The sequence below is a fragment of the Caretta caretta genome, chromosome 3 (genome assembly GCF_965140235.1).
Source record: "Caretta caretta isolate rCarCar2 chromosome 3, rCarCar1.hap1, whole genome shotgun sequence".
NCBI classification, from domain to species: domain Eukaryota; kingdom Metazoa; phylum Chordata; order Testudines; family Cheloniidae; genus Caretta; species Caretta caretta.
In genome coordinates, this window is record NC_134208.1 from 196,271,434 (window position 1) to 196,293,159 (window position 21,726).

General features: G+C 40.0%; 2 protein-coding genes across 4 annotated transcripts in view; one reads left to right on the forward strand and one right to left on the reverse strand.

The window, feature by feature from the left end:
* VPS54 (VPS54 subunit of GARP complex) overlaps positions 1-3,271 on the forward strand; it is an 82,969-nt gene extending 79,698 nt beyond the window's left edge. Inside the window, exon 25 of the transcript XR_007355594.2 lies at positions 3,106-3,271. The gene's annotated coding sequence lies outside the window, so the exon portion shown is untranslated. The remainder of the gene's footprint in view (positions 1-3,105) is intronic.
* The window catches only part of UGP2 (UDP-glucose pyrophosphorylase 2), a 39,686-nt gene that overhangs the window by 1,961 nt on the left and 15,999 nt on the right, over positions 1-21,726 (reverse strand). For all 3 annotated transcript variants that reach the window (XM_048842683.2, XM_048842685.2, XM_048842684.2), the window contains exons 4-9: positions 7,028-7,213; positions 4,237-4,370; positions 3,267-3,564; positions 1,749-1,946; positions 1,286-1,528; positions 601-705 (exon numbers count right to left, since the gene is read on the reverse strand). In XM_048842683.2, coding sequence (XP_048698640.2) covers positions 601-705; positions 1,286-1,528; positions 1,749-1,946; positions 3,267-3,564; positions 4,237-4,370; positions 7,028-7,213 — 1,164 coding nt within the window. The remainder of the gene's footprint in view (positions 1-600; positions 706-1,285; positions 1,529-1,748; positions 1,947-3,266; positions 3,565-4,236; positions 4,371-7,027; positions 7,214-21,726) is intronic.

The following is a 21,726-nucleotide window of genomic DNA, read 5'->3' on the forward strand; positions in this document are numbered from 1 at the left end:
ATTAGCACCCCTTTCTCTCCCCCCCCCCCCCCACTGCACAGCAAGCAGAAGGCTCCCGGGAGTAGCTCCAAGGCAGAGGGCAGGAGCAGCACATGCCAGTGGGGGGAGGGACACCTGAACTGCTGGCAAATTGGTAGCTTGCTGGGTGGCTGCCGCACAGGGAACTTAGGAGAGCTAATAGTGGGGCTGCCGGTCCACGCTGGTTCCAAGCTCCAACGGGTCACTTTTTCTGCAATCAGTGGACAAGCAGGCAGCTGCCAAACAACATTATAAGGGAACATTGCACAACTTTAAACGAGCCATGTTCTCTAATTGATCCACAACGTAACACTGAAACAACGTTAACGAGGATGACTTTAAGTAAGGAGTTAGTGTACTTATATTAGTACCTTGACACCTTCATACATTAACCTCTGCAGTCACTGGACCAGTTTCTAACTCAAAATATGAATGGTTGATAGTCAAATTTTCCATGAGATACTTTATGCATGCATATGGTTTTGTGATAAAATTTAGATGGGCTCAACTCTTCTAGTTTGTTAGAATGGCATACATAAAATTTTATCATGTTATGCAAGTCAGCCTCATTGGCATACACACCTTTAATGCAACGTTCTTGCCAAATGTAACATCACCCGAAACCGTGAGATGATCCAGTTCAAGCATATCTGGTATACTTTCAAACCTCGTCAGGTAATCTTGAACCTTTCCAAAAAACAAAAACAGCAATAGTTTAGAGGATGCATTTGCTTATGTATTTTTTCCCCAAAACTAAGGGTTTAATGCTAGAAGAAAGCACTGAAAGTACTTAAGTTATGAAAGAATGAAACAAAAGCAAAATCTGTTCTTGAATCTACATCACACAGCGCCATAAGTCACCAACTATCCCCATGATAGCAGTGTGAGAGCTAGTTTCAACATAAAGTTATGGGAAACTAATTATGGACAAAAGTAACAGTAATACACGCTGTCTAGAAATTAGGCAGTTTAAAGAAAACCTGAACTTTAGAATGGACAAAACACTATTCTCATCTTTACTATCCCCAAGTAAAGAGGATAAGGAAGTGTGAGATAGCTATTACAATGCTGTGAATATTCAGATGTTTTTAAGATGTGTGCCTGCAAGACTGCAACTATTTCATGACTCAAGGGAGCAGTCATAATTTGCACAGTTGGAAGTAATTACAGTAACTGTCCTTGTAACCTAGTCTCCTCTTAGTGGTATGTTAATGTATGAAGGGCATCAGTCTTTTCTTGAGAAAAATATGCAACTATGAGGGTTTACCTTGGTGAAAGAGCTTCCCAGTTTGACGAGAGGCACAGTTGGAAATTCACGTTTCTCACTCATAGTTAAGGATCCAGCATTAAGGCTATACAGGTTGGACATCACAAGCAAAAGATCTGATGTGGTCTTGACAGGTAGAAAACGACTACGAGGTACATTTATCCCCAAAGAATTCTCAAAACTTTTAACAGCAGCACCAACTGCAGTCTCCAGTTGAATAACATTTAAACCTCCATCCAAAGTCTGAAAAAGAAAGTTGTAGCATGAACATGACCCAACAGACAAATACGTGTTCACCATCAGACCTTTAAATAGTCAGAAGCAAGAACATTGTTTTAAAAGGGGACAGTTATGCAGAATATGAAGACATTCAGGAAACAAAGGTGAAGTTGGAGAAGTCAGCACAGTTGGACACCTCTGCACAGTCTGCTGTTTTCCCTCTGAAGTCCTGCCATGAGCTTACCTTTGGATTAACGATGATCTCCATATCAATAGCATTTTCCTCTTGCAGTCGTTTAATTGCAAGCAAAGAAATCCACAAGTTGTTTGTATTGAATATTTTGAATTTTGACACAGACTTGAATTCATCAACATGTGCTTTTGGAACCTGAGCTATTTCTACCAGTCTCAGTTTGTTATCATATTGTGTGAGTGTACCACCCTGCAAAGGCAGAACAGATCTAAGTACTATAATACATGTAACAGCATGCTACACATATATATATTCTTTATAATAACATGCAATATATATCTTCTTAAAACACACTGTGAAGTGAGGTGCAGTTGGAAGTGTTTTGCCTATCACATTCTAATACCAAATCTTATATAAAACTTGTTTAACTTGTGGTAGAAACTGACTGGAACACTAGCATTGTTAATGCCAGTTATTGATACTGGAAAACACTAAGTTTTTTTATGGTGCATTTAAATAGTGGAAAAAATTTTCAAAAGCATCTAAGTGACTTAGATGCCTAAATCACCTAGGCACTTATGGAAAGTTTTAGTTAATTTAAAAGTCACCTTTAGCTTGTGATGGATAATTAAACAATGGAAAATTCTATAAGGTTACATGTCAGGATCTAAATTAAACCTTTTCACCAAAGGAAATTCAAAAGTTGTGGTTGAAATATAAGATACTCCAGCTGACTGTGTACTTTAGGCTATGTGGCACTTACTACAGTATCAGTTAACTTTCCCCATTAGACTTCAAAGGATAAAAGGCCCTGATCTTACATTACATTTCCTTCCTTTTATGGGTTGAATCAGATCCTTTACAATAATATCAAATGAATGGGGCACTAGCAGTATTTTTCATGGTTAAAAAACATGGGCCAAGACCCTTACAGGTGGTGGTACAAATCACTGTGTGTTAAAAATGCTTACAGCATGTACCATTGTTCTGGTTTAAATTTTGGCCAACAATTGGTCAGAGACCCCAACTTCACCACCTGAAACTGGTTAGGGCAGGATGCTGGGTCAAGACTGCCAGAAATTTAGGCTCTAGAGCATTATATATTGTATTTTTAAAATACAGAAGTGGGTTAGGCAGTCCTGAACCAGCAAGAGATGCTATTACTGTAGCACGGTGGTTCTCAGCTTCTTCCACATTAAGAGTCCTCTAAGATATTGCTATATGGGAAGGGAAGGGTGTCATGACCCCCAGGCTGAAAACCCAAGTGGCCTATACAATAGGCTGCACTGTCTAGTAGTTCAAGCCCAGAACATGTATTATTTGTAATACTTGCATATGAGTGACCAAAACAGCATGCTATACTGCACTCCATGCCACAAAACCTGCTGACTTTACATTTCTTTTTCAGGTTAGATCTACAGCTGACTGTTGGGTTGTGGTATATAAGCCTTAAAGATATTTGAAGTGATATTTAACATCTGCTTGAAACTACTGATTCAAAAGAAAATGAGACTAAAATTTTACAAAGACAGTGAGTGGATGAATCGATTTGAACAAATACATTTTTACCTTAACATCTGCCCTGGTTTTATTTGTGACCTCCATGACAAATTCACAGCATTTTCCATTTGGTGGATTCATAAGATGGTTAAGAATGTAAAGATCCACAGTTGCTCCTAAGTTATCTATATTGGACACAAAAATGTACTCTTTCCCCTCTCCTATCAGTGTGTCAAGCAGACCAGAGTTATAGAAACTGGAGTAGATATCACCGTGACCTGGAGGATACCACGCCTCAGTATTCTCTCCTGAATAAGATACGTCCTTGGCTATTGGCAGTAGAGACTCTTTATTAATTCTAGGATACCTGCAAAATGACAATTATTAGATTTCTGATACAGATCTTAGTGCAGTAATAATGCAGTCACAGGGGATACTCCAGACTTGATGTGGCTTTAAAATTATTACTTCTTAGGCCAGTTAATCAGATACACAGAAACGGGAGGAGATTGTCTACGTTCATACTTGGATATTGGGGCAGAAACTGCAAGTTAATATTTAATTAAGTATGTACTTAAATGAATCATCCCTTTGGAGCCAGAGGTAATGCAAGTTTCTTCTTCCACAAGGGTTCAGAACATGTTATGTGCAGTCACAGGAGCCACAGGAATTCACTTTTTAAAAAGCAGGACCCTCCAGAATTTCACATGACCAATTCAGGGCAAACTTTGTTGGTGGTCAGCCTACAAATTACTCCATACCTACTTCTGACAGTCCCAACCTTGTGGTTTCACAGCCAAGACAGTTCAGAAGTCAAACCCCACGTTCCTGCGTTCCACTGCAAGTCTGAACTTGAAACACAGATTTCTTCCACCCATTTATTTTTAGTTATTAATTTTATCTGGCTGTTCTTGGGCCTTCTCACTTTTTAAACTTCCAGTTTTAATCCTAAAAACTAACAAAAATATTTAATATGCACAACAAGGAAGAGCTTTGCTTGTTTCTTTTACCCCAAACAGAAGAAAACAATCTCTGATACCTGCTTTGATTAAAAGTATATATTTTCACACGACTGTGACTGTACTTCTGCAAGATTTTCTTTGTGTCTTCATCAGTGTTAAAGGAGTTCATTAGAACAAGAGGAACATCTGTGTTGTAGGTTTTGTTTAGATGCTGGGGAGAAAAAAAGATCATATTCAGCAAGAGTTACAGGGTTTTATTTCTGCCACCTAAACGATGAGACTTTAGATACTATTTGTAGACTGTGTCAAACAATGGTTATGAAAAAAATCTCTTAAAAAGACATCTACACAAATGTAACAGTTAACTAAAGACAAACTTCATAGCTACAAAGCATTTATGATGAAACAACAACGATTGAAGGCCTAAATTAAATGTGCATGTGTGCGTGCACACATACAAATCATTCAGAGCTAACACAACAATTCTGTTCTTAACTCTTCAGTTCTAACTGGACAGTGCAGCAGGGTAGGCTAATGCATACAAGATGTGCTACTAAATGGTTATGTTGAAGGGACTCTTAGCTTTCTTTAAATTTCAGACGTACATACACCCAGAAAACCGTTTGTCCTTCTGCACGATATTGTATCCCAATAGGCAATTTGAAGGTTTTACAATCCACTCTGTATTTAGGATTCTTTATAAAGATCAATGGTAGATCTTTAAGCTAGAGCTTCTTTAAGCTGAAGCCACAGATGTCTGTTAAAGTCATGGAATCTGACCTCGGGACTAAATCCTATCCTTAATAATAGTCTAATGTACACAGAGCACACAGTATAAAGTATTAAAAAATTCAGAACCCAAAATGAAGTGGCTCCTCCCTTAACTACATGAAGGGTGAAAATGGGCATTATTCTACTGCAATAAGATGTGAATCAAATCAGCTTCATTGGGACTGTTCTGGAAAGAAGAATATTCACTCCAGATTTCGTTTGAGGCACTCACTTGTGTAATTTTTAACTGCTGATACATTCAAAAAGGTGTGGGCACATTCTCGGTGTCTTTAACCCTACTCTGTGTGTTAGGATCTATTAAAATAATCTTTAAAGGGAAAAAAATGATTAAAAAGACAAGTTTTGTAATATGCTCCTTCCCATGGATCTCCAAGAACTTCTCTTAAGTGCAGCTTTCATGTCAGCAATGGAGCAGCTATTAAGAATTTACATTTCCAAACCTCTGTGTGTGTGTGAGAGAGAGAGATGGGGACCAAAAAGTGGGCGCATTAACCTCCACATCAACAATCAAAGATCCTCAAAAGAGAACACCTGAAGCACCCTCTTGGATATCACACAATGCAAGAATCGGGCACGAGACTAAATCTTTGTATGGGACTGCAGCTCATCTTCCTAGCCCTTGGGGAAAGTACCACCAGACACACCAATATATGTACTCCAAACTAAAATACTTCGGTAAGCACCTAAAACTAGAATGAACTGCATGAGGAAATTAGGGCCAGCCAATTTCCTACCCTTTCATGCCCATCTTAATTATCTACTGTAAGAACAACTAACTAAGTAGCACTGTAAATGTAAAGAGGTAAATCCATAACAGCCAAAATACCCTCCCAAAACCTGTAGCTGCAATTTTTCATTTGCTTTTTGGAGGAATGAATGCCAATCACTTCTAAAATCTGGACTTTACTCAGAAGAGAGTATATTTGGAATGATGCTAAAAACATTTGGTGTGGCAAGAGGGAGGGTTAAAACAAAGCTTTGAAAGCTACTCTTGGGACTCGCATTTGGGGAAAAAAATCAAAAGTTTACCTGGGATTTTGCTGCTTAAGGCCCTGCTAAATTATGCATTTTGATCTATGGTACTTTAGAAGTACTAGCACTATCTGGGTTTGCATGCATACTGATTTAACTTTGTCCAGAATGGCATGAACCAGCGGTTCTCAAACTTTAGCACCTGAGGACCCCCATTTTGATTTAAAAATTTTCAGGGACCCCTAACACACACCCGCTCAGCCCCAGGCCCAGCGCCCACTTTACCCCTTCCCCCAAGGCCCTCCCCCCTGCTCACTCCATCTCCCCTCCCTCCATCACTCACTCTCCCCTACCCTCACTCATTTTCACCAGGCTGGGGTACGGGTGCAAGCTCTGGGAGGGAGTTTGCATGTGGGAGGGAGTTCCAGGAGTTGTGCGGAGCCAAGGGCAGGCAGGGAGCCTTAGGCCCGACGGACTTTTAGCACCTAAAATCTCCCAGTTTGGCTTCAGTAGTCTCTGGGAGGAGTTGATCAGTGGGGTCCGCAGATCCCAGTTTTGAGAAATGCTGGTGTGGACAAAAGAATTCAATTATTTAAGGTTCTCCACACATTCCATCCACATAGCATATGCAATACTTTATTTTTATCCACTCTTTTCAGTGCAATTCTCTGCATCCCAGCGCATGGGGTTCTTCCATTTCCCCGCCTGTCTTCTTTTGGGAAGCTTCCATCATAGTCACCATCTAAGGACCATATGGGATTCCCTTCCATCTCTGTTAATGCTGCTACTTACTCAGCCATGGTAGGAGTGGCAGTGTGCATCACTACTAAGTGGTGCTCACAATCCAGTCCAGGTGCAATAACTCACAGCACTCCCAATCACTAGTGACACAGAGAGCAGAACAGGGATCTGATTCCAGTTTCCTACCCAGTAGCGCAGAGCAGTACCACTCAGATGGCCCAGTTTCAATTTTTTATTGAGTCAGATTAGTCAGTGGAAGTGTTTCTATATTAGCAAGAATTTCAGTAAGAGTTTTAGTCTACACTCTGATTCACAAAGCATGTAGTTTCCACAGTGGCTTTCAGAGCAGATCAAGTTTCTTACCTCAATCTGCTGAACTGTCAGGTCCAAGAAGGTGTTTTCATTCCGCACCCCGATAAGACTTTTTGGGCCTTTACAGCCCATGCTGGTGCCCAAGCCACCATTTAGTTTCACTACAACCAGTTTGTTCAAGACTGAGGTGATGTTAACAGGCAACCCCCTGGCCTTTATCTTCTCATAGGGCTGAATCTGTAAGGAAGCAGCAATTTTAGAAGGTATTCAAGTAAGTCTGTCAGAGGTGATGGAAATAAACCTCTAAAATCTTTTTCTAGCTCTTGTTAGTGGTGAGGAAGGGTAAGAAAGGATTTCTAGCAGAACAGACACACACACACACACACACACACACCCCTTCTCAAATTTTAGAAGTTAATTTAATCTTCACCAATACCCAAATTTATTTGTGAGGCATCACTAGAGTGCCCAGCATATTATAGACATGCAGGAAGATAAGGTTCCTACCCTAGACAGCTTAAAACAACAAATACAATACAGTTTGTTAAATAATCTCTCCTCTTGCAAAATTTTTTTTTGTTTTTTTATATAGACAAAAGTGTCAAGGAAAGTTAAAGCCTTATTTAAATGCAGATACTCCCCATCACTTTCCCTGTGGGCTGGAAGAGGGAAGTGGGCTGGGTATGAACAGAAATAAGGAGTAGATCAGGATGGCATTCCCCCACTTACAGTGGTCCACCCGAGGTCAGCAAGAGAATTTTTTTTTTTTAAAAGCTCACAAAGTCCAACCCACCCACCCCAATAGCAAGCCTGCCTACCAATCAAGTCAAGTCTTTCTCTGTGCAAGAAAAAGGATTGACTTTTTCTTCCTTTTAAAAGTAGCTTACTCTTGCTGCAGTTTCTTGATGTTCTGTACTAAGGTCACCAGAGTAAACAAGCAGAGCAGGCTAAGTTTCAAAAACTCTTGCAAATAATTTTTAAATCAGATTAATGTTGGTTCCGGCTACTAAGTCCAGTTAATTTTTTTCCACCTTGCAGCAAAAGTTCCAAAATTCTTCTAACCCTTCTATTTTCAGACTATTCTCAGCCAATTCACTTCAAATTTTGCAGAAAAAGTTCTATCTATTTTAAAGGTGATAGGACTTTTCTGGATTCTGGAGTGGGTCAGTATGTATACAAAATTAGGCCTTCTAAAAAAAACCTCAGTTGTAACTTTACTAGAGAATGCCTACACACACACACACACGAAAATGGGAAGGAATTGTTACAGTGACGTTGTTTTAATAGTTCTGGATTGATCTAATACAATAAGGCTATCGAATGTTTTTCTACATTTTTTTCTTTTGAAGGAAGCTTTTTAGAGGATTAAAACATTACACAGATTATTTATGGCATTTGAAAAAAAATCCAAATGCTTCAAAAGCTTCCAGCACAATGACACAAATTACTTCAGTTCTGGTTGGAATGTAGCAGAACTGCATCGGATTTATAACAAGACATGGACTAAATAAACTTGAGGACTTCACATTCATTTTGGGTATGCTGGAGGAAGAGGGGGGGGAAAAATGGAAAACCACATTACACGAGAACAAAAAGTTCATGTTCTGGTTGAGTGCAGAGGAAAAACACTGTATTGCACAACTGATATTCCTGACCTATACAACAAAATGGTAGATTAGAAGGAAACTCTTACATCAGTTAAATTCTGCCATGTACAACTAGGAAGGAGCTTGCTTTCCATTAAATGAACTTATCTTTTCTCAAAAAAACCAAACAAACAAAAAACAAAAAGAACAGGAGTACTTGTGGCTCCTTAGAGACTAACAAATTTATTAGAGCCCACAGCTACACAGAGCCCACAGTGGGCTACAGCCCACTTCATCAGATGCATAGAATGGAACATACAGTGAGAAGATAGATATATATACACCCACAGAGAAGGTGGAAGTAATGACCCAGCCACTCCCAGTCTCTTATTCAGACCCAAGTTAATGGTATCTAGTTTGCATATTAATTCAAGCTCAGCAGTTTCTCCTTGGAGTCTGTTTTTTAATAGTCTTGGGTTTAAATAGAGACTAGAGTGGCTGGGTCATTACACATATTGAATCTATTTCCCCATGTTAAGTATCCTCACACCTTCTTGTCAACTGTCTAAATGGGCCATCTTGATTATCACTATAAAAGTTTTTTTCTCCTGCTGATAATAGCTCATCTTAATTAATTAGCCTCTTACAGTTTGCAACTGTACAGTTTGCAACAGGTGGCAACTTCCACCTTCTCTGTATGTGTGTATATATCTTCTTACTATTTGTTCCATTCTATGCATCCGATGAAGTGGGCCGTAGCCCACAAAAGCTTATGCGCAAATAAATTTGTTAGTCTCTAAGGTGCCACAAGTACTCCTGTTCTTTTTGCAAATACAGACTAACAGGGCTGCTACTTTTAAACTTATCTTTTCTTAGGCCTGGTCTACACTGGGGGGGGGGGGGGGGGAAAGAACTCTATCTAAGATATGCAACTTCAGCTATGAGAATAGTGTAGCTGAAGTCGACGTACCTTAGATCGACTTAGAATCACTTACTTCGCATCCTCGCAGCGCGGGATCGACAGCGGCCACTCACCGAGGTGGAGTTCCGGAGTCGATGGCAGAGCGATTGGGGATCGATTTATTGCGTCTACACTAGACGTGATAAGTCGATCCCAGATAGATAGATCACTACCCGCCGAGCCAGCGTGTAGTGTAGACATGGCCGTAGTTGTCTAGTTAGTCATTGTGCCATTGCAACCTCGTTATTCAAATAGTGGAAGTTTGCCTAACAGAAGTATCATAGTGCAATCTATTGTAGTTACTCTATTACCTTAGAACACTGGCCCCAGGCACAAAGTGTTTATTAACATAAGTAACTGACTAATCACCTTTAAGGCAACATGCCAGTTTCCATTCCTTCAAAAACTTTTAATAATGAAGATTTGATTTGCGTTTAATATGCATGGTATTTCAGTGGAAGAAACTGATACTTTTAATGGATTTTTACAAAAAATGGCATTTTAAATTTTCCTGCAAGATTAGGAAGTTTACAAATGAGGGTGGCCAGTGTCCTATGTCCTAACACTAGGACACATTACAGAACAACCGTAGCTACTTAATGGGCTAGGTTTTGGAGCGTAAATAACATATCTCAAACTTAAATTAAATTATGAAGTTTACCAAATGCAAACAGAGGTAATCTTTGTAACTCTACGGGCTCGCATTTTACTTCTATAAATAAGAAACCTTAGATTTTCCTGCATAGTACCATCAGTTGTAGAGTTTCCTACTTGCCCTGGGTGTGTGGATTTTCCAAAGACTTGGGGGTAGTGCTCCCCCACACCCTTTCCTGCATGAAGGGAAGATCCAGGGAACAAGCCAACCCGCTCAAACAAAACTTTTATAAAAATATTCTGAAATAAGTTCCTCCTTACTTACCTAACAAAATGAGAGTCCAGAGTTTATTACTTGTATAGCACCATATACGTATATGCTGCATTTACACCACAAGTAATTATAGGCTTCTGAGTCTGACATTAATCCCAGGCCAAGATAATGGAGTAGCTGATATGGTCCTCAATTAGTAAAAAATTAAAGGAGGGTAATAAAATTAATGCCAATCAACATGGGTTTATGGAAAATAGATCCTGTCAATCTTGTTTTTATAAGGTGGAAAGTTTGTTTGATAAAGGAATAGTGTTGATGTAATAGACTTAGATTTATGTAAGCCATCTGACATGGACACACATGACATTTTGATTCAAATAGTGGAACAATATAAAATTAACACAGTCAGTTTTTAATCCATTTAATATGTGCTGACAGGTCTAAAAATGTAATTGTAAACAGGGGAATCATCTCAAAGCGGGTGTGTTTTGTGACAGGGTCAGGCCAAATGGCTACAAGAGAGTGATAGAAGGCAGATATATTAGCCCCAGATTAAGTAGGTCCCTTTTCCCTGGATAAGGTAACAGGGAAGGTTCCAGAACTATCAGGAACTTTCTGGAAACAATTAAGGCAGACAGGCTGATTAGAACACCTGCAGCCAATCAAGAAGCTGCTAAAATCAATTAAGACAGGTGGACTAATCAGGGCACCTGGGTTTTAAAAAGGAGCTCACTTCAGTTTGTGGTGTGAATGTGAGGAGCTGGGAGCAAGAGGCGCAAGAAGCTGAGAGCGAGAAGGCATACTACTAGAAGACTGAGAAGTACAAGCATTATCAGACATCAGGAGGAAGGTCTTGTGGTGAGACTAAGACGGTGTTGGGAGGAGACCATGGGGAAGTAGCCCAGGGAGTTGTAGCTGTCACGCAGCTGTTACAGGAGCCACTGTAGAGAGCTGCAATCCACAGGGCCCTGGGCTGGAACTTGGAGTAGAGGGTGGGCCCGGGTTCCCTCCATCCCCCCAACTCTCTACTTGATACTGGAGGACTTGATCTGGACTGTGGGTTCCATCAGAAGGGAAGGTCTCTGGCCTGTTCCCTAATCCACTAGGTGGATCAGCAGAGACTGCGGGGATTGTTCTTCTTCCTTTTCCCCATGCTGGCGAGTGATGAGGCTAACTGAGCGAACAGCAGATTTGAGCTGTGAAAGTGGCCAAACTGAGGACTGCCATGAACCTCTGAGGTGAGCAAATCCGCCAATAAACGCAGGACCCACTAAAGCAGAGGACAAACTTTGTCACAGTTTCTAGTGGGGTCCTACAGGTATCAGTTCTTGGCCCTATGCTATTTTACATTTTTATTAGTGACCTGGAAAAAATATAAAATCATAACTGATAACGTTTGCAGATAGCACACAAATTAAGGGAGCGGTAAATAACAAAAAGGACAGGTCACCGACAGAGGGATCTGGATTGCTTGGAAAACTGGGTGCAACAAAATAATATGCATTTTAATATGGCTAAATGTATATGTATACATTTAGGAACAAAGAATACAGGCCATGCTTACAGGATGTGGAATTCTATCCTGGGAAGCAGTAACTGAAAAAGATTTTAGGGTTGTGGTGGATAACAGCTGAAGATGAGCTCCCAGAGCAATACTGCAACCAAAAGGGCGAATGTAATCTTTGGATATATAAACATGGGAATCTCAAGTTGGAGTAGAGAGGTTATTTTACCTCTGTATTTGGCACGAGTGCAACCACTGCTGGAATACTGTGTCCAGTTCTGGTGTCCACATTCAAGAAGAAGCATGAGAATGATTAGAAAACATGCCATACAGTGATAGATTGAGCTTCTTGAGTCTGTTCATCTTAACAAAGAGAAGGTTAAGGGGTGACATGATTATGTAAATACGTACACTGGAACAAATATTTAATAATGGGCTCTTCATTCTAATAGAAAGAGATAGAACACTGTCCAATGGCTGAGAGCTGAATTCAGATGACTGGAAATAAGGCCTAGATTTTTAAGTTAGGGTAATTAACTGCAACAATTTACCAAGGGTCATGGTAGAGTCTCCATCACTGACTATTTTTAAATCCAGATTGGATGTTTCTTCTAAAAGATCTGCTATAGGAATTATCTGGGGGAAATTCTATGGCCTGTACTTTACAGGAGGTCAGACTAGATTATCACAGTGGTACCTTCTGGCTTTGGAATCTAAAAAGTCAAGATGGAAACGGTCTCCCAAAGATTTTAATGTACGTTTTCTCTTTCAGTTCTTGAGTTAACATATAGAGTGGTGAAGGGGTTGAGGAATCAGTAAAGTAATACATACACACATCCTGAGTTACAAAGGCTTCATTGCATGCAAAGTCTAAATAAGTTTAGTTTATAAGTTTCCTTAGAGAAGTAATTTTGAGGAAGAGAGGATAGTATACTTCTTGCTCTCTAAACAGTAAGAGCAAAGAAAGAATCAAACTATATTCTATTTCGGTCATTAACGAGTAAAGACAGAGTATTACTGAAGAAACTGGACCCTGAACTCAGGTCCTCGAAGGGAAAGGGAAACTTCTGTTGCATTAGAGATTTTAGACTGAACCTACCAACGTTAGGATAAAAAAAAACTTCTCTCTTACAAGTGTACCCATGTTACCTCCCATAATACTGCTTCACACTGCTGATGTGCAAAAACATTCAAACAAGATCTCAGGATGTCCAGCACTTTGACACTAGCCAACTAATGAACAGATCCTCAGTGTCTCTGCAGTGTGAAATTAGGAAATGAAATACCAGCTCTCAAAGTTTCAACCTGGAGATGCTGAGGCTCAGCTACTACTACTCTATTAGATCAGTAATAAATCTGGAGTAACTTCATTATCAGAGATGTGTCAAATTAACATTGCTGCTCCAGATTTCCACCTCCCTCCCCCAATATAAATGAGAACTGAATCTGGCCAAATACTTTACCTTGTTAATAAGCTTGTTTAAAGCAGTTATCCAGGAAAACAAACCTTAACCCCCCTCTCCCCCAACACCTTTTTAAGAAAGATAGATTAAGATGAATTTACTTAACTTTCCATTATAAATTAACTAAAGATGTTACCAAAATGAAGTTTAAATTTGACTAATTTGCTAGTCAGATTGAACAGTGATTGCAACAAACATCAAGACTAACTATCCCATGCCTTCTTATCCCAGGAAGTAATAGGGCCCAAAGAAGATTCTCTACCTAGCAATACCGAGAGATCATACATCTATTTTAGTTATTTAAAAAAACAGGTCTTCAGAAGCTAGTCACATCCTACACGCTAGAGAAAAAAGAATTGTTCCTCAGAGGAACCCACAGCATACACTTCTAGAACCTGCTCTGTTACTCCACAAAGATGGCTGTTTGATATTGCAAATATAAACCCAATGAATCTTCATCAAGATTCCTTTTAAGAAAGTTAGCATTTAATTTAATGCCTCCATTATGTAGTAGAGCTACCTAATGTAAGTGATGTAAAGATTAAAATAGTCGTACCCCCCAAATCTTATGTGAAGTGATAAGCTTCAGATTCTAGGTACACTGCCTTAAAACAATTAGACAAACTGATTGTTTTAGTTGTCTTTCCAAGGAGCTTGCAAATAAAACCACAAGCTGAATACTCAAACTTGTCAATTAAAACAAGCCTTTACATCTATGCCAGAGCATAGTATCCTGATTTGTATTACTATAATCCGAGATTTCACACACTTAAATTAATGAACTCTGTAAGCTACAGTAAAATCTTGAGACTATACATTTAACCAGAAGAATGAACCCACCTTTGTATGATCAGTCCTATAACAGGTTTAAACAAATCTAATACTCTTTTTACACCATCGTCTAGAAGAGATCTGTGGGAAGTTTGGCTTTTTAAACTATATCAAAGACAGTCATTTATGTACCCATTGAACCTAAAAAGGACATATTACGTACTCTGGAAGGTCTAGTAAGTAGCATCCTGGATTTTTGTGCATAATAATATATGTAATTAGTAAATAGAGGAAATATCTGTTCCTACATCAAGTCAGTAGGTGGAAAATGGGGTAAACATGCTAGGAAAGCGATAGGTAAGCTTTCTAAAAAGAATGTGTGTGCACTATCCCCTAATGGTTTTAAGGATACTATTATGTAATCTGAGATTCAATTTCCATAGTATCAAATACAATCCCATACATTAGCCCTGATGTTTCCCTCCCCTTAAGCATGGCAAAGGGAGTGGAAGCAGGCTCAAAACAGCACTAATTCCCCTCTAGGACCTCTACCCTTACTTCCCCTTTCCCTCCCCAGAAATGGCAGTGGAGGTGGATGGGAAAATACAGATAACCTTCAGCCTATTGCAGCTTGGCTTCTAAAGGAGGTATATGCCACGGAGGGAGAAACTGGGGACTTTTACATAAGTGGGGTCTTCAGAAACCACCCCTGCTCACCCAGTGAGATTTTGGAGAACTCTGAGAAATTCAGGTTCCTAAATTATTCTTCTCCCATAGGTGTGGGGCAAACTCATTTTAAACACCCACAATCCTAGACTGTCACCATGTGATTCAGAGATTACAGCAAAGATTCAAATGTTGGTAATCTGGAATTTAGTCTGAGTTCCAATCCAACTCAACTATTAGCACCAACACAGAGGGCTGGGGGAGTACAAATCAAGTAAAAGGTCACTAGAACGTGCCTCAGCCAACCTAGTGTAACATCAATATCAAGTCTCCATGAAAGAGACAGCTCCAAGAACAAACTGTAAAAATAAAAAGGGCCTTTTCATATTGCCTGTACAAGTACTTTATGTTGCAGAGTAACAGTACAGTTCTTCTTCAACAGGAATGTAACTGCCAATACCTAGGGTTATTCAACGAAAATTATGACAGAGGAGGCTTTCAAGTTCCATACAGTTGTTTTATTTATAGCCTAAGAAGAGAAGCTCATTTATTCCAGGAAGAGAGGTGCAGAGAATTAAGAGATTGATATTAGAAGTCCAAGTTCAATTTTTTTTTTAAACGTAATTTAAAAAAGAGCTACAGCCAGCTCACTGTAAAGTACATGGTAAAAGACAGCATTTTAAACCAGCACCACTCAAGGAATGAATGATGGGGAAAGAAAGTTATATATAGTCATGTTGCATTATTTTATGTTTATATTTAAATAGACATACCACACACAGCTCCACATAATCCAGCAAAAGAGAGTAAGGCATTCTTGGTGGCAATGCTATTTGAGTCAAGCAGGAGGAGAATTTTTGTAGATTTTGAGAGCCATGGAATTTTACCCAGTAACTCCTGCATCAAGCCCATGGCTTTGGGTCAAGTTAAAGGAGAGAGTTTGAATGCCAAGCATGATTACTCAGTTACTGCAGTTACACTTCAAAGGAAAAGAGAATTTGGATGCTTTAGAACAGGGGTGGGCAATAATTTTCATAGGAGGGCCACTCCATGAATTTTGGTAAGTTATCATGGGCCGCACATTTCTACAATATTAATGGAGGGGGTGCAGGGTCTGGGAGGGAGTTTGGGTGCAGGAAGGAGCTCCAGGCTGGTGCAGAGTGTTGGGGTGCAGGAGAGGGAGATGGGTATGGGCTCTGGGAGGAAGTTTGGTGCAGGAAGGGGCTCCGGGCTGGGGCGGGGGATTGAGGTGTAGGGTCTGGGAATAAGTTTGAGTGTAGGAGGGGGTTCTGACCTGGCACAGGGATTTGGGGTGCGGTGTGAGGTGCAGGCTCTGGCCAGGAGGCACTTACCACAGGCGGCTCCTGGCGAGCAGCACGGCTCAGGCTGGCTGCCTGCATTCCGTGGCCCCATGCCGCTCCCAGAAGCGGTTGCGGCCAGCTGCTGCTGGCACATCTCTACGTGCCCCTTGGGGGGGACAGCGGGTCTCCATGCACTGCCCACACCCACAAACACTGCCCCCACGGGCCATATTTTGCCCACCCCTTCTTTAGAATGAACTTCAAAGAAAACTGCCATCTAGCCATCCTGGTCAAACAAAAGAATCACTACAAGTGATCCATTTGTTGGGAGGAAAATGTCATAAACAAGTCCATGAACTCTAAAATACTGGAAATACACAGTTTTCACAAGTCAAGCAACCAAGCTTTCAGAAACAACATTTGACCTTCGGCATTATCATACTGTATCAGGCCAGTAGTTCATCTACTCCAGTACTATAACAGTGACCAGTATTAGATGCTTCACAGTAGGTTTGAAACAAAATGCATACAAGCCTGGCGTAAGACAGGTTTCACACAATATACCAGCACAATTAAAAATCCCTTACATCTTTTTTCCCCTTGCAGACTTTCCAGTATAACTGGTTACTTGAGAAACCAGACACTTCTCCCCAGCACACTCCTCAGAGCTAGAGTCTCCCATAAGGGGACAAATTACCAGCCAAAAGTTATAAGGACACAGAAGATGTGGGGGGAATTAACTGAAACACATTGTTCCCCTTCCCCAGAACTCATTCCACAGGGAGTGGCAAAGTCCAGAGATTGCCATCCCCTTAAAAGCCATGGGAATCACCCAGTATACAACAATGACTAGCATATTAGCATTATCCCTTATAAAAATCTCCACCTCCTCCAGAGAAAAGGGTTCAAGGCCAGCTGAAGACAGGGCCTCAGTACAGTCTGTGGTATTAGCTCCACACAGACAAAAAAAAAGCCATGCATGTGCTTCAATGACACCTGAGTGCTCTGCATTGTCTTTTTAATGCTATCCCCCTGCATGGGAGAATGCCATCCCTCCCCTTGCCAGAGGGTGATTTGGAAACTGCACAATTTGAAACTAACAGAGGTTCCAATCAATTTTGCAGAAAAGATAAGCTGGCTACAGCTATCAAAGCTCAGCACCAGAATGCCCCACATTTGGGAGCAAACCACATGGATTGGCCAGAAAGCAGTTGCATGGCATGGGGAAGGTCTCTTCTGTTGAGCAGATAATGACCAAAGCTAGAGAAACACCACCAATATGTTTGGAGCTTATATAAAAGAGCGTATGTGCAGGGAAATCCTTTAGCAATGTTATTCGGGAGCCAGGTGGCATAAGTAAGATCCTGGCAAGGGTCTTTGTTATGAGCAGGTTTTGAAAACATTAACATGCCAAACCATGGACAGAATGAGATCTTTATCCTGATGGCAGTCCCTCTGTGCTATTTCAAATGCACATCCGTTCAGGAATACCATCTGTTCATAGCAAATTTATTCTATCTACAGTTCATCTATTCTGCTATATTTTCAAGAGGAAGCACACAGAATACATACAAGATGCAGGACTCAGGATACAGTAACTTCACCGCATGCAAGATGTATCTGAATGAACTACAAATGGGAGGAAAGCCTGAAGGTTGGAAGTATGGATTTGTCAAAAAAGCATGAGTGACTTATACAGCATAAGAGGGCATTTATATAGGAAAGTGGAAAGAATGAGAGGACAGCTACCTGATTCTGAATGTGTGTTTAGGAAAGGCAGCAAGCAGACATCTGCTTTCTGCAATTCTTACCTCAATGACTTGTCAAAAATGCTGCATCCTTTAGATCATTTCACTCAGCTCTTATACACAGCACCCAAAAGAACTGTCTTATTACCCACCCATGAGCATGCTAAGTGCTTCACTGAAATGCACAGGAAATCAATTCCTGCTCTAAGGAGCTTACATTATAAACATTGGATATGACAGATAAGTGAAGACAGACATATTGAGAAACAGAAGGGACAAGGAAGGACATGATTTACAGAAATAAGATTAGTGTTACTCATTTTAGACATATATACTTCTTGGCAATGCAAGAGTTGGGGCACATTTAAGCTACATTTATTTTTTGTAGGCAATGCTAATGTGCATTTTTTTAGGAGTAATGTAAAATCTATTAGTCAAACTCCAAGCCTCACCTCATTCACAAGTTTGTTCCAGGTGTAAGGGGCAATGTGGATGAAGGCATAAAGATTTGTGGGAGACAAAGGGAGCACAGACTGGCATCACAGGCAGAGTGGAGAGGAACACAGCACCCATATTGATCAATATGTACACAAGACATTGAGATTTAAAAAAAAAATAGGGTATAATAATGTGTTAATGATTCAACTCTAGAGGACTGCTTGAGTAATAGCACAAGATGGATACAATAGACTATCTTGTCCTCAACCCTGGGAAACATAAGACTACTTGCTTGTGGGTAGGAGGTGTTGAAATTGTTTTTTTTCCTTCGTAACTCAATTTACTGAGATGAATCCAAGTAGCAGGCAAGTTTAAGAATTTTTTTGATAAGGGCATGACAATATCAAAATCCATATATTACACAAGCCCCTCCCATGCCTGAATCATGCAGGCTGCTCCCCTCACGCCCCAGGTGACCTCACCATATCAACATAACACCTCGGGACTCCATTACCGCAATTCCCTCCCAGTAGATTTTCCATCAGACTTTTCGATCATTTGCAATTTATGCAGAATGACGTGCCAGGCTTACTCAAGTAGGATTAAGTTACATCCCTCTCTTCCCTCCCTCCCAGGTTCTTTACTTTTGCTTTCTAAAAAGGGCCAGACTAATGTTAAGTTGATTCTCTTCTTCCTTAAGGCTCCAAATAGGAATAGGTCCTAGCTGTAACACTGGAGCCTTCTGACGGAACTCTAAGAAAAAACACTTTTATTCATTTCATCTAAAATTGGTGACCTTTACTGTTATGGCCCCTAGGGTGTTAATTTTTCCCAAAATTGGTGTTTGTTTCATCCCTGGCCTCCATATTTTTAATGCCTCCTCATCCCTGGGAGTTTATTATAAAGCTATCATCATCCTGTTTGATTTATAAACAAGTTTAATATTGCTTTCGTATATTTTTTATAAAATGTACTGTTTTGGAACATTCCAGACACGCTGGCAGAGGGAACTGAATACCCACCAATGCAACCCAAACTCCTGGGCAACAAATGAGTTCCCCGGGCTAGACAGCACATGGAAGCTCAATTAGAAGTTCTGCTCCTGTTAGCTCAGCTATGCTATTAAGCTGAAGCTCTCATTGAAATGTCATTTTTACAGAGCTGGTGAGCTTTGTAAGCTTCCTTGCTGTCATGGCTCTACTCCTTTTGGAAATTTCAAAACCCATCCAAGTAGCAGGAAAAATTAAACCACCACAAAGGCATATGACATTTGAATTGTTTACAGGCTTTTAAGTCATTTAAAAACTCATGCACTCAAGTTTTCCAGCTCTGCACAGCTTGAACTCCATCAAATATGGGTCAAGATTATAAATGCCAGAGTTCTCATATGTTTAAAAAAAGACCACATACTAAATTGATTCAACAATAATCAAAGGCACCAGTTCTCATTAGGGACACTATGATAAACTGTATTTGAAGTTTTGAGGTCACAGTGTTTGAGATATAACATTCCCAAGTCAAAAGTCAGGAATTTTCAAGAAACTGATAGTTTCTGATTTTTCAAACTGTCGTAACTAATGCTTTGTCAGATTTCCAACAAACTTCCCAAAAAGACAGCCTCTACATGAGCAGCTCTGGCAAAATGTGGGGTTTGTGTGTTAAAATACGAGTTGGACATATCAGAAAGTTAGTCACAATCTTAGCTATGGCAAGACTCTTATTTCTGGAAGAAAGGAGATCAATGAAAAAGCTGAGGAGAGCATAACAGTGCTAAAGACACAAAGATTTCCCCCTTTCTCCACAAGTAAACATTACTCATGAAGAACTCAGTGTTCAAGTCTGTATTCTGAGGCCTTTCTAAAATTATAATTCTTCATTCCTGCTTATGAGTTACCTAATGTTCCACTGCTTAGATCAACTTCTATAAGAACAGAATTATCAATATTTATCTAACAAATGCCCTAGTCATGCTCACCAGCACAGAACATCACTATAGAAGTGATATTGGACATCAGTAGAAATGTGTTTTATATGAGCAGCTTTCATTCTCTGTGTATCTGAAAGTGCTTTAGAAAAAAGTAATGGGTTAAACACTGAAGTGTACCAAGAGGGTCGGCAAACAGAAAATAGGTCACAGCCTTGGACAGTAGAACTCTAATTTAGAAAGTCAGGGTACTGAATTTATTTCCTCTATCTTTTTGAACATGCTGAGAGATTTAGATTCCACTTAGCCCATCACATATCAACACAAGAGAGCTCTGTGATCCATTTTATCCCAAGGATTGCAGCTATCACATAGCATTGTTAGCACTTAACATTAGCACTGGATGACTCCAAGTTTTTATAGATTCCAAGGCCAGAAGGAACTATTATGATGATCTAGTCCAGCCTGCATTCTACAGGAGGTCATAGAACAACCCCAAGATAATTCCTAGGGCAGATCTTTTAGGAAAACATCCAATCCTAATTTTAAAATGGTCAGTGACTGAGAATCCACCATAACGCTGGGTAAGTTGTTACAATGATTAATTTACCCTCATTTAAAAATGTAGGCCTTATTTCCAGTCTTCTGAATTCAGCTTCCTGATACTGGATCACAGTATACCTTTCTCTGCGAGATTGAAGAGTCCATTCTTGATATTTGTTCCCTGTATAGTTATTTATAGACTGTATTCAAATCACCCCTTAACCGTCTCATTGTTAAACTAAATAGATTGAATCACTATATGGTAGATTTTCTAATCCTTTGATCATTCTCATGGGTCTTCTCTGAACCCTCTCCAATTTATCAACGTTTTTCTTGAACCGTGGACACCAGAACTGGACACAGTATTCCAGCAGCAGTTGCACCTGTGCCAAATACAGAGGTAAAATAAACTCTCTGCTCCTACCCAAGATTCTCTGTTTATGTATCCAAGGATTGCATTTGCACTTTTGGCCACAGCATTGCACTGGGAGCTCATCTTCAGCTGTTATCCACCAGGACCCCCAAATCTTTTTCAGAATCACTGTTTCTCCCATCCTGTAAGTATGGCCTACATTCTGTGTTCCTAGATGTATACATTTAGCCATATTAAAACTTATATTGTTTGCTTGCATCCAGATCTCTCTGTATCAGTGATCTGTCCTCTTCATTATTTACCGCTTCCCCCAATTTGTGTGTGATCTCCAAACTTTATCAGTAATAATTTTATGTTTTCTTCCAGGTCATTGATAAAAATATTAAACAGCATAGGGCAAAGAACTGATACCTGCAGGACCCCACTAGAAACACACCTGTTCAGTGGTGGTACTCCATTCACAATTATGTTTAGAGACCTATCAGTTAGCCAGTTTTTAATCCATTTAATGTGTGTCATGTTAATTTTATATCATTCTAGGTTTTTAATCAATGTCATGTGGTACCAACTAAAATGCCTTACAGAAGTCTAAGTCTGTTACATC